General features: G+C 46.3%; 1 protein-coding gene across 3 annotated transcripts in view; it reads right to left on the bottom strand.

Moving 5' to 3' along the window:
- Positions 1-14463, bottom strand: part of LOC129868253 (serine/threonine-protein phosphatase 2A 55 kDa regulatory subunit B beta isoform) — a 160184-nt gene that overhangs the window by 1136 nt on the left and 144585 nt on the right. For all 3 annotated transcript variants that reach the window (XM_055942057.1, XM_055942058.1, XM_055942059.1), the window contains 4 exons: positions 2439-2616; positions 1704-1868; positions 317-486; positions 27-118 (listed from right to left, as the gene is read on the bottom strand). In XM_055942057.1, coding sequence (XP_055798032.1) covers positions 27-118; positions 317-486; positions 1704-1868; positions 2439-2616 — 605 coding nt within the window. The remainder of the gene's footprint in view (positions 1-26; positions 119-316; positions 487-1703; positions 1869-2438; positions 2617-14463) is intronic.

Genomic DNA, 14463 nt, shown 5'->3' with positions numbered 1-14463 from the left:
TGATCCTAACAGTGGCTGTGACTGACCTGTCAGACCCGTTCCAGACACATTCAAACTTGTCGAAGATGCAGTCGTTCTCATACAGGGAGCACAGCTTACTCCTCAGATAGTCATGAACCTGGAACAGAAAGTCCATTGAGATGTATTTTCCAGAGTCATATGTTCAGATACATATATGGTTCTGGTAGTTTCCAATGCATCATTTCTTTGGTGCCCAGCAAGAATATGCAGAAATCATTCAAAACGATGTGATCTATTGCGTATTCAAGGTTTTGGCACTTCCAGAGAAAAGTGACGAGAGAGTGCTATACTCTACCTGGTAGGTCTCCAGAGGTTTGCTCTCCATGTTGAGGTCCCACACCTTGACCGTGAGGTAGTCCCGTGTCATCAGGTAGCGCCCGCTGTGGCTGAACTTGACGTCTGAGATGGACGATATGATCTCGGAGAAGAAGGAGCGGTTACTGGGGTCCTCTGGCTCCTCGAACACTGCAGGGGGAACAGACAGAGGACCACGTGTTAACGTCTGGCCCAAAACCACTGGAGGAGCAACTCTCTCTGGCTTCCAGCTTCAGTTTGTTGATGGATCACTTTCACACTGCACCAGATATTGTATGCCATTGGCTGGCTCTGTTAAACAACTGCTAAATATGCAAAGTGAAAAATAGAGAAATTATGAGTCTAGTTGCAGAGAACCATTTCTCAGGTTAGCAGACATTTATTCCTCACTAATAAAGTAGTTAATGGTCATATTTTTCAATGCAAACACATTAATACATCATTATTCACGTATGGGAACTGATAATCCATGTAACTTATTTACGAGTCGATCCATCCATATCCACTCTCAAACAAGCTGATAACTGATTTTAAATGCAAATGAAGCTTTTAACAGGCAATAGTTGGACACACAAATACTGCGAGCTTGTGGAAGATATTAAATGCAAGACATGTGCCATTGAAAAATTATAATAAGGCTGTGACTTTGTTCCCTATATAAACCCCTGTCTGTCTATGATCTGACAATGTGTTCAGCAGGGTGGAAAATTATGATTTGGGGTTTAGGGACGGTGCCTTGACTGACCTTGAAACATCAATATCACTGTGGGTGTGTGTGTGGGTACTGTTGGGGATTTGGATAAACTCAGAGCCATGAAGGAATACACACTGCCTCCTGTGGACTTTTGGTCCACCATTTAAATAGAACTAGTCCATGGAAAGATGGCAAAAACCACTGGAGGGGGAAACAAATCGATAAAATCCCCCTTGGCCTCACTGCGCTCCCTGTTTCCCTCCATTTCCACCTCAACAATCTTATTTCCCAATAATGTCTTACAGAAACAAGTCGACCTGCAGCTTAAATCAGTTCAACTAAATATAGCATGCAAGACATTACGTTGCCGACCACTGTGCCAGGACTCACCTGGGTCCCATCACACAAATACTCGTTAGATCACTGTGAGGCAAATGACTAAGTGGAACAGTAGCAATGAAAAGAAGTAGCCACGGGAGCTTCAGAGCCTATGATAGACACACTGCTTATGCTTAGGGCTAGGAGGTTTTCTGATCATGTGACCTGACCAGTACATGGACAACTCGGGTCCAGAGGTTTTCCTAGTCAACTAAACACTCCTGGCCCTTATAATAGAGCCTGCTGGTAATATTCACTATATGAGTGGTTTGGGATGTGGCTGAGGCAGCCTTACATTTGGAGTGGTTGTCACACAGTGCTGAGGCCCTCATGTCACACAGTCGGATGGAGCCCTTGCTACTGCTGTAAACAAAGGTGTTACACTGGTTGGGTTGGAACTCTGCTGCTGTGATCACCTCCGTCAGCATCTCCATGTTGGCCGGCTTGATGTCCACGATGTCTGAGGTGTTGGGGTGAAGGAACTCAACCACATAGAGGAGTACTGATGCAATTCACAGCTTACAGTTTGAGACTTTAAACTAACTATTGGACAAGAGAAGGAAAGGAGAAAAACATAGCAACCCATTAGAAGAAAAAAATAAAGAAATGAAAACAATAAAACAGCTTGAGAAAAACGAACAGCAAAAACCAGCGCTGGTCCGAGTGAGGGAAATGACAGCAGGTCCCTCAGTGACAACTGACAAGAGGCTGGTTCGCCAGCAGCACTGTGATTGATAGAGTAACGAGGCTCAGTAAATAAGAAGCTCAATATGTGCCCAGGGCCCCACAGCTCAGTCATCCAATCTGCTGTCCATAGGGCATCTCATCTGTGATCCACAGGGAACCTCAAAGTGAAAATCAATGTTGATCGATGGGGATGTGTTCCTGTTTTAAGATGACCTCGTTGGCTTCTGGGAGGGGATGCAGATGACAGACAGACAGAAGAAAGAAAATCCAAAGTAAGACAACCTCTTAATATGAGCTCCTTAGCCATCAGTCTAGCAGTCTATGTCTGTTGAGAGAAGGATACTGAAACTTCGGTTGGTGATCTCCAGGTTCCACAGGTTAATTCTCAGGTCATCTGTGGACATGTAGGTCTCGTAGTCACTGTTCACAGAGATGGAGTTGATGTGATACGTGTGGGCATTGGAGAATACTCGCCTGGGAGTGGCTTCCACCATCAGGTCCATGGGCTGCAGCACTGGTACCTGGGGGAGAGAGAGAGAGCGAGAGAGAGAGATAGAGAGAGAACCAGTATTTGGCTGTTCATGTCTCAGACTGAGCTCCTACAGCCATAATGAGTAACCCCATGTTGTCACAGGGAGTAGGGGCCCTTAATGATGGCAAATCTCAGCCGGGGCCCCTACACACCCGCCACACGGCAGGGGGCCCCCACAGAGACCCAGTCCCCCACTGCGCAGTGCCTCGTCTGCCACACTCACACAGTTCAAGGGCTCATTCCTCTACAAATGTTCTAGATTTTTCCTTGAATGCTCCTTGCAATTTAGACTAATGTAACGCCAACTCAGGGGAATCAGCAGGAGGCTTGATGCCACATGATCCTATATACGCATCAGCAAGCACAGCTAATGAAGTCCTCGTCCGAAGAGGAGGAGTAGGGATTGGACCAAAGCGCAGCGTTGTGACATGACATGATGATATTTATTAAAGTAAAGACGAAACACGAAAATACTTCAACAAACTACAAAACAAATAAACGTAGACAGACCTGAACTAGAGAACTTACATATACACGAAGAACGCATGAACAGGTACAGACTACACAAACAAACGAACAAATGAAACAGTCCCGTGTGGTGCACAGACACAAACACGGAAGACAACCACCCACAAACAAACAGTGTGAACAGCCTATATTTATATGGTTCTCAATCAGAGGAAACGTCAAACACCTGTCCCTGATTGAGAACCATATAAGGCTAATTACCAATGACCTAAACATAGAAACACAAAACATAGAATGCCCACCCCAACTCACGCCCTGACCAACTAAACACATACAAAAACAAGAGAAAACAAGTCAGGAACGTGACACATGTTCACATTTTCTATATAGGCATGCAGCCATATCTACAGCCATATTGGCAAAAACCCCAAAATCAGTTTCAAATACACTATATATACAAAAGTATGTGGACACCCCTTCAAATGAGTGGATTTGGCTATTTCAGCCACACTCGTTGCTGACAGGTACAGTTAAAGTCTAAAGTTTACATACACCTTAGCCAAATACATTTACACTCAGTTTTTCACAATTCCTGACATTTAATCCTTGTAAAATACACTGTCTTAGGTCAGTTAGGATCATCACTTTATTTTAAGAATGTGAAATGGCAGAATAATAGTAGAGAGAAAGATTTATTTCAGCTTTTATTTCTTTCATCACATTCCCAGTGGGTCAGAAGTTTACATACACTCAATTAGTATTTGGTAGCATTGCATTTCAATTGTTTAAATTGGGTCAAAAGTTTTGGGTAGCCTTCCACAAGCTTCCCACAATAAGTTGGATGAATTTTGGCCCATTCCTCCTGACAGAGCTGGTGTAACTGAGTCAGGTTTGTAGGCTTCCTTGTTCGCAAATGGTTTTTCAGTTCTGCCCACAAATTTTCTATAGGATTGAGGTCAGGGCTTTGTGATGGCCACTCCAATACCTTGACTTTGTTGTCCTTAAGCCAGTTTGTCACAACTTTGGAAGTATGCTTGGACCCATTTGCGACCAAGCTTTAACTTCCTGTCTGATGTCTTGAGATGTTGCTTTAAAATATCCACATAATTTTCTTTCCTTATGATGCCATCTATTTTGTGAAGTGCACCAGTCCCTACTGCAGCAAAGCACCCCCACAACATGATGCTTCCACCCCCGTGCTTCACGGTTGGGATGGTGTTCTTCGGCTTGCAAGCATCCCCCTTTTTCCTCCAAACATAACGATGGTCATTATGGCCAAACAGTTCTATTTTTGTTTCATCAGACCAGAGAAAATGTATCTAAAAAGTACGATCTTTGTCCCCATGTGCAGCTGCAAACCGTAGTGTATGTAACCGTAGTGTGGTGTATGTAAACTTCTTACCCACTGGAATTGTGATACAGTGAATTATAAGTGAAATAATCTGTCTGTAAACAATTGTTGGAAAAATTACTTGTGTCATGCACAAAGTAGACGTCCTAACCGACTTGCCAAAACTATAGTTTGTTAACAAGAAATGTGTGGAGTGGTTGAAAAACGAGTTTTAATGACTCCAACCTAAGTGTATGTAAACTACCAACTTCAACTTTATATAAAATCGAGCACACCGCCATGCAATCTCCATAGACAAACATTGTCAGCAGAATGGTCTTTTTGAAGAGCTCAGTGACTTTCAATGTGGCACCGTCATAGGATGCCACCTTTCCAACAGTCAGTTCATCAAATTTCTGCCCTGCTAGAGCTGCACCGGTCAACTGTAAGTGCTGTTATTGTGAAGTGGAAATGTCTAGGAGCAACAACAGCTCAGCCGCAAAGTGGCAGGCCACACAAGCTCACAGAACGAGACCGCCGAGTGCTGAAGCGCGTGCAAATCATCTGTCCTCAGGTGCAACGCTTACTAGCGAGTACCAAACTGCCTCTGGAAGCAACGTCAGCACAATAACTGTTTGTTGGGAGCTTCATGGATTGGGTTTCCATGGCCGAGCAGCTGCACACAAGCCTAAGATCACCATGCGCAATGCCAAGCGTCGGCTAGAGTGGTGTAAAACTCGCCGCCAACAGTTTGGGGAAGTCCCTTTCCTGTTTCAGCATGACAATGCCCCGCGCACAAAGTGAGGTCCATACAGAAATGGCTTGTCAAGATCTGTGTGGAAAAACTTGACTAGCCTGTACAGAGCCCTGACCTCAACCCCATCGAACACCATTGGGATGAATTAGAACGCCGACTACGAGCCAGGGCTAATAGCCCAACATCACTAATGCCTTTGTGGCTGAATGGAAGCATCTTCTCGCAGCAATGTTCCAACATCTAGTGGAAAGCCTTCCCAGAAGAGTGGAGGCTGTTATAGCAGCAGGGGGGGACCAACTCCATATTAATACCGATGATTTAGTAATGAGATGTTCGACGAGCAGGTGTCCATATACTTTTGGTCATGTAGTGTATCTTGATACCAAAATAAGGTTTATAATGTATACAGGTCAACCAGTAGCACTGACTACTCCTTAATTTGTGTGGAGCTGGCAGGTGTTGCGTGTGTTATTGACAGAGACCCTCCCCCTGTCTCTCTGTGATCCCCCTGTCTCTCTGTGATCCCCCCGTCTCTCTGTGATTCACCTGTCTCTCTGTGATTCACCTGTCTCTCTGTGATTCACCTGTCTCTCTGTGATTCACCTGTCTCTCTGTGATTCACCTGTCTCTCTGTGATCCCCCTGTCTCTCTGTGATCCCCCCGTCTCTCTGTGATCCCCCCGTCTCTCTGTGATTCACCTGTCTCTCTGTGATTCACCTGTCTCTCTGTGATTCACCTGTCTCTCTGTGATCCACCTGTCTCTCTGTGATCCCCCCGTCTCTCTGTGATTCACCCGTCTCTCTGTGATTCACCTGTCTCTCTGTGATTCACCTGTCTCTCTGTGATTCACCTGTCTCTCTGTGATTCACCTGTCTCTCTGTGATTCACCTGTCTCTCTGTGATTCACCTGTCTCTCTGTGATTCACCTGTCTCTATGTGATTCCCCTGTCTCTCTGTGATTCACCTGTCTCTATGTGATTCCCCTGTCTCTCTGTGATCCCCCTGTCTCTCTGTGATCCCCCTGTCTCTCTGTGATCCACCTGTCTCTCTGTGATCCCGCTGTCTCTCTGTGATTCACCTGTCTCTCTGTGATTCACCTGTCTCTCTGTGATCCCCCCATCTCTCTGTGATTCACCTGTCTCTCTGTGATTCACCTGTCTCTCTGTGATTCACCTGTCTCTCTGTGATTCCCCCCGTCTCTCTGTGATTCACCTGTCTCTCTGTGATTCACCTGTCTCTCTGTGATTCACCTGTCTCTCTGTGATTCACCTGTCCGTGCTGCAAAAGCATTAGAAGCAGAGAGCTTGTAAACGACCCTCACAGAGCATACAGGAGAAGCAGCTGTAGCCTGCAGCCCCCCGCCAGGGAACCCCCACACATACCCCTACCTTCACTAAGACTGGCCCTCACACACACACACACACATGCACAATCACAGACATGCACACACGCATACTGGCACACGCACGTGCACACACTGGCAGTGTGCGCACACACACCCACATTTTATCCTGTCTGTGCAGTGATAAATGCCCCCCCAGCCTGTCTCCCCACGGAGAGACACACACACACACACACACACACACACACACACACACACACACACACACACACACACACACACACACACACACACACACACACACACACACACACACACACACACACACACACACACACACACACACACACACACACACACAGAGACTTGGAATGAGATTTCTACAGTTCTCAGTCATAATCCCTCATTCTCTAATGGTCTATTGGCTCAGCATGGAGAAATGGAAAGCAAAATATTCAGCGGAGAGAGATACAGAGAGAGAAACAGAGAGAGAGACAGAGAGAGAGACAGAGAGAGAGACAGGGAGAGAGACAGAGAGAGAGACAGAGAGAGACAGAGACAAATAGAGACAGAGAGAGAGACAGAGAGAGAGACAGGGAGAGAGACAGAGAGAGAGACAGGGAGAGAGACAGAGAGAGAGACAGAGAGAGAGACAGAGAGAGACAGAGACAAATAGAGACAGAGAGAGACAGAGACAGAGACAGAGAGAGAAACAGGGACAGAGACAGAGACAGATAGAGACAGAGAGAGAAACAGGGAGAGAGACAGAGACAGATAGAGACAGAGAGAGAAACAGGGAGAGAGAGAGATAGAGATACAGATAGAGAGAGAAACAGGGAGAGAGACAGAGAGAGACAGAGAGACAGGGAGAGAGACAGTGAGAGAGACAGAGACAGATACAGAGAGAGACATAGACAGACAGAGATAGAGTTGACATCACAGCAGAACAGACAAAAGAAAAACCCCAAGCCCAGCAGCTCTCACCCCCTCTGAGCACCCCCCCTGTCAGCCACCCTGATAGCCCTCCTGACAACCCCCCCAGACCCACTGAGGACAAACACAAGACACAGATTGTTCTCCTTATGGACTCAAATGGGAAATATATAGAAGAAAAAAAACTTTTTCCCAAACACAGTGTGTCTAAACTCTGGTGTCCAAACACCCAGCACGCCCTAGACCTTCTGTCTGAGGACAAACTAGGCTCACCTAGCCACATAATAATACACACAGGCACAAACGACCTGAGAGCACAGCAGGAAAGGGTGGCCACAGCACTGAAGGGAGTGATTGAAAAAGCTTCTTCTACTTTCCCCAACGCACAAGTGGTTATCTCCACCCTGCTACCACGAAAAGACTTCCACCCTGCTACAATACAGCAGGTAAACGCAAGCATTTCCCGTGACTGTGCCTCAAAACCAAATGTCTTTCTGGCCCACCACTCCACCCTGGACTTGAACAGCCTCTATGACCAGGTCCACCTCTACAAGGCAGCAGTGCCCACCTTTGCCCGTACTCTAAAGGACATCGCTCTCAAACGCAGCCCCAACACTTCACACAGGAGCAACAGATCAATAGACACCCCACCCAGACCAGCGAGACACCCTCCAAGACCTTCAGGACCCCCCCCTGGACCTACACATAGAGGACCCACGCCAAGAGGACTTACATCCAGACCACAGCACCCCCAGACACATCCACACCCCCACCCCAACCAATCAACACCCCCCCACATCAACCATGCCCACACCCAATCTAGGCCCCCTCAGATCAGACCTATGCCACTCCTGCCCACCCCATGCACCCCACCCCCGCAAAGAGGGCATCAACATGGAAGTCACACATACGCCCAGGTAGTGAGCGGGCAAACAGGCCCAACCCCCACTCTTACACTCGCCCAAGCCAACGGCATGTACCAGATGCTCAGCAGGCTCTGCTCACACTTACTGGCCTGAGGCCAAACCACGACCAACAACATTGGACACTTTATGGAACAAAAAGCCTTCACTATATCATCCTGGAATATCCAAGGCCTGAGGTCATCTGCCTTTGGCCTAAAGAGCAGGAACCCAGACTTCACCAAAGAAATCGGTAATGCAGACATTGTCATCCTGCAAGAAACATGGTATAGAGGAGACGGACCCACTGGTTGCCCTCTAGGTTACAGAGAGCTGGTAGTCCCATCCACCAAACTACCAGGTGTGAAACAGGGAAGGGACTCAGGGGGAATGCTAATTTGGTATAGAGCAGACCTAACTCACTCCATTAAATTAATCAAAACAGGAACATTTTACATTTGGCTAGAAATTCAAAAGGAAATTATCTTAACAGAGAAAAATGTCCTCCTGTGTGCTACCTATATCCCCCCACTAGAATCCCCATACTTTAATGAAGACAGCTTCTCCATCCTGGAGGGTGAAATCAATAATTTCCAGGCCCAGGGACATGTATTAGTCTGTGGCGACCTAAATGCCAGAACTGGACACGAACCTGACACCCTCAGCACACAGGGGGACAAACACCTGCCTGCAGGTGACAGCATTCCCTCCCCCATATGCCCCCCTAGGCACAACTATGACAACATAACCAACAAAAACGGGTCACAACTCCTGCAGCTCTGTCGCACGCTGGGTATGTACATAGTCAATGGTAGGCTTCGAGGGGACTCCTATGGTAGGTACACCTATAGCTCATCTCTTGGCAGTAGCACTGTAGACTACTTTATCACTGACCTCAACCCAGAGTCTCTCAGAGCGTTCACAGTCAGCCCACTGACACCCCTATCAGACCACAGCAAAATCACAGTCTACTTGAACAGAGCAATACTCAATCATGAGGCATCAAAGCCAAAGGAACTGAGTAACATTAAGAAATGCTATAGATGGAAGGAATGCAGTTTGGAAACCTACCAAAAAACAATTAGGCAACAACAAATTCAATCCCTTTTAGACAACTTCCTGGGTAAAACGTTCCACTGCAATAGTGAAGGTGTAAACTTGGCAGTAGAAAATCTTAACAGTATATTTGACCTCTCAGCTTCCCTATCAAATCTAAAAATCTCAAATAGAAAACCGAAGAAAATGAACAACAATGACAAATGGTTTGATGAAGAATGCAAAAATCTAAGAAATAAATTGAGAAACCTGTCCAACCAAAAACATAGAGACCCGGAAAACCTGAGTCTACGCCTTCACTATGGTGAATCACTAAAACAATACAGAAATACACTACGGAAAAAGAAGGAACAGCATGTCAGAAATCAGCTCAATGTAATTGAAGAATCCATAGACTCTAACCAATTCTGGGAAAATTGGAAAACACTAAACAAACAAAAACACAAAGAATTATCTATCCAAAATGGAGATGTATGAGTAAACCACTTCTCCAATCTTTTTGGCTCTATAACAAAGAATAAAGAGCAAAAACATATACATGATCAAATACAAATCCTAGAATCAACTATTAAAGACTACCAGAACCCACTGGATTCTCCAATTACCTTGAATGAGTTACAGGACAAAATAAAAACCCTCCAACCCAAAAAGGCCTGTGGTGTTAATGGTATCCTTAATGAAATGATCAAATATACAGACAACAAATTCCAATTGGCTATACTAAAACTCTTTAACATCGTCCTTAGCTCTGGCATCTTCCCCAATATTTGGAACCAAGGACTGATCACCCCAATCCACAAAAGTAGAGACAAATTTGACCCCAATAACTACCGTGGAATATGCGTCAACAGTAACCTTGGTAAAATACTCTGCATTATCATTAACAGCAGACTCGTACATTTCCTCAATGAACACAATGTACTGAGCAAATGTCAAATTGGCTTTTTACCAAATTACCGTACAACAGACCATGTATTCACCCTACACACCCTAATTGACAACCAAACAAACCAAAACAAAGGCAAAGTCTTCTCATGCTTTGTTGATTTCAAAAAAGCCTTCGACTCAATTTGGCATGAGGGTCTGCTATACAAATTGATGGAAAGTGGTGTTGGGGGTAAAACATACGACATTATAAAATCCATGTACACAAACAACAAGTGTGCGGTTAAAATTGGCAAAAAACACACACATTTCTTCACACAGGGTCGTGGGGTGAGACAGGGATGCAGCTTAAGCCCCACCCTCTTCAACATATATATCAACGAATTGGCGCGGGCACTAGAACAGTCTGCAGCACCCGGTCTCACCCTACTAGAATCCGAAGTCAAATGTCTACTGTTTGCTGATGATCTGGTGCTTCTGTCACCAACCAAGGAGGGCCTACAGCAGCACCTAGATCTTCTGCACAGATTCTGTCAGACCTGGGCCCTGACAGTAAATCTCAGTAAGACCAAAATAATGGTGTTCCAAAAAAGGTCCAGTCGCCAGGACCACAAATTCCATCTAGACACCGTTGCCCTAGAGCACACAAAAAAACTATACATACCTCGGCCTAAACATCAGCACCACAGGTAACTTCCACAAAGCTGTGAACGATCTGAGAGACAAGGCAAGAAGGGCATTCTATGCCATCAAAAGGAACATAAATTTCAACATACCAATTAGGATCTGGCTAAAAATACTTGAATCAGTCATAGAGCCCATTGCCCTTTATGGTTGTGAGGTCTGGGGTCCGCTCACCAACCAAGATTTCACAAAATGGGGCAAACACCAAATTGAGACTCTGCATGCAGAATTCTGCAAAAATATCCTCCGTGTACAACGTAGAACACCAAATAATGCATGCAGAGCAGAATTAGGCCGATACCCACTAATTATCAAAATCCAGAAAAGAGCCGTTAAATTCTACAACCACCTAAAAGGAAGCGATTCCCAAACCTTCCATAACAAAGCCCTCACCTACAGAGAGATGAACCTGGAGAAGAATCCCCTAAGCAAGCTGGTCCTGGGGCTACCTTCACAAACACAAACACACCCCACAGAGCCCCAGGACAACAGCACAATTAGACCCAACCAAATCATGAGAAAACAAAAAGATAATTACTTGACACGTTGGAAAGAATTAACAAAAAAACAGAGCAAACTAGAATGCTATTTGGCCCTAAACAGAGAGTACACAGTGGCAGAATACCTGACCACTGTGACTGACCCAAACTTAAGGAAAACTTTGACTATGTACAGACTCAGTGAGCATAGCCTTGCTATTGAGAAAGGCCGCCGTAGGCAGACCTGGCTCTCAAGAGAAGACAGGCTATGTGCTCACTGCCCACAAAATGAGGTGGAAACTGAGCTGCACTTCCTAACCTCCTGCCCAATGTATGACCATATTAGAGACACATATTTCCCTCAGATTACACAGATCCACAAAGAATTCGAAAACAAATCAAATTTTGATAAACTCCCATATCTACTGGGTGAAATTCCACAGTGTGCCATCACAGCAGCAAGATTTGTGACCTGTTGTCACAAGAAAAGGGCAACCAGTGAAGAACAAACACCATTGTAAATACAACCCATATTTATGCTTATTTATTTTAACTTGTGTGCTTTAACCATTTGTACATTGTTACAACACTGTATATATATAATATGACACTTGTAATGTCTTTATTGTTTTGAAACTTCTGTATGTGTAATGTTAACTGTTCATTTTTATTGTTTGTTTCACTTGTGTGTATTGTCTACCTCACTTGCTTTGGCAATGTTAACACATGTTTCCCATGCCAATAAAGCCCCTTGAATTGAATTGAATTGACAGAGAGAGAGACAGATACAGAGAGAGAGGGAAGGAAGGGGAGAGAGAGAGGGAGAGAGGAGAGTGATATCTAGTGACAAAGAGGGGGAGTGGGACATGTCCACTGATATATGATATATTGTGACAGAGAGGGGGAGTGGGACATGTCCACTGACATATGATATATTGTGACAGAGAGGGGGAGTGGGACGTCCACTGACATATGATATATTGTGACAGAGAGGGGGAGTGGGACATGTCCACTGATATATGATATATTGTGACAGAGAGGGGGAGTGGGACATGTCCACTGACATATGATATATTGTGACAGAGAGGGGGAGTGGGACATGTCCACTGATATATTATATATTGTGACAGAGAGGGGGAGTGGGACATGTCCACTGATATATGATATATTGTGACAGAGAGGGGGAGTGGGCCATGTCCACTGATATATGATATATTGTGACAGAGAGGGGGAGTGGGACATGTCCACTGACATATGATATATTGTGACAGAGAGGGGGAGTGGGACATGTCCACTGATATATGATATATTGTGACAGAGAGGGGGAGTGGGACATGTCCACTGACATATGATATATTGTGACAGAGAGGGGGAGTGGGACATGTCCACTGATATATGATATATTGTGACAGAGAGGGGGAGTGGGACATGTCCACTGACATATGATATATTGTGACAGAGAGGGGGAGTGGGACATGTCCACTGATGTACACTGACTGCGAGGCGAATGCTTGGCGGACCATTATTGGGTATCTGTCTGATAGGGATTACAAACCATCTGTCAACGCCACGCACGCACGCACGCACGCACGCACGCACGCACGCACGCACACACGCACACACACACACACACACACACACACACAGGGCCCAGCCTGGCACAGCACAGCCAATGATGAGTGTCTCTCAGCACCATGGTCACACATCACACAGCGGAGGTGGAGGAGGAGCATACAACATCACACAGTGGAGGGGGAGGAGGAGCATACAACATCACACAGCGGAGGTGGAGGAGGAGCATACAACATCACACAGAGGAGGGGGAGGAGGAGCATACAACATCACACAGCGGAGGGGGAGGAGGAGCATACAACATCACACAGCGGAGGGGGAGGAGGAGCATACAACATCACACAGCGGAGGTGGAGGAGGAGCATACAACATCACACAGCGGAGGTGGAGGAGGAGCATACAACATCACACAGCGGAGGGGGAGGAGGAGCATACAACATCACACAGAGGAGGGGGAGGAGGAGCATACAACATCACACAGAGGAGGGGGAGGAGGAGCATACAACATCACACAGCGGAGGTGGAGGAGGAGCATACAACATCACACAGAGGAGGTGGAGGAGGAGCATACAACATCACACAGCGGAGGTGGAGGAGGAGCATACAACATCACACAGCGGAGGGGGAGGAGGAGCATCAACATCACACAGAGGAGGTGGAGGAGGAGCATACAACATCACACAGCGGAGGTGGAGGAGGAGCATACAACATCACACAGCGGAGGTGGAGGAGGAGCATACAACATCACACAGAGGAGGTGGAGGAGGAGCATACAACATCACACAGCGGAGGTGGAGGAGGAGCATACAACATCACACAGCGGAGGGGGAGGAGGAGCATCAACATCACACAGAGGAGGTGGAGGAGGAGCATACAACATCACACAGCGGAGGTGGAGGAGGAGCATACAACATCACACAGCGGAGGTGGAGGAGGAGCATACAACATCACACAGCGGAGGTGGAGGAGGAGCATACAACATCACACAGCGGAGGTGGAGGAGGAGCATACAACATCACACAGAGGAGGTGGAGGAGGAGCATACAACATCACACAGCGGAGGTGGAGGAGGAGCATACAACATCACACAGCGGAGGTGGAGGAGGAGCATACAACATCACACAGCGGAGGTGGAGGAGGAGCATACAACATCACACAGAGGAGGTGGAGGAGGAGCATACAACATCACACAGAGGAGGTGGAGGAGGAGCATACAACATCACACAGAGGAGGTGGAGGAGGAGCATGCTGCAGAGACTGCTGAGGTCATTAACTCATACATCAATGTCTGTTCGTCAGATGAAGCAGGCAGCGCTGAGAGGAGCTGCTTCCGTCTACAATTATTACTCAATAGAAAGAAGTGGACGTGAATCAAGCCAAGCGGGTGATATGTTCACTTAAGATGGGAGACGCATAGCAAACCCAGCG

Source organism: Salvelinus fontinalis, chromosome 13, assembly GCF_029448725.1.
Source record: "Salvelinus fontinalis isolate EN_2023a chromosome 13, ASM2944872v1, whole genome shotgun sequence".
Taxonomy (NCBI): Eukaryota; Metazoa; Chordata; class Actinopteri; order Salmoniformes; family Salmonidae; genus Salvelinus; species Salvelinus fontinalis.
The sequence above is the reverse complement of the archived record's forward strand: the minus strand, read 5'-3'. Positions and strand labels throughout refer to the sequence as shown.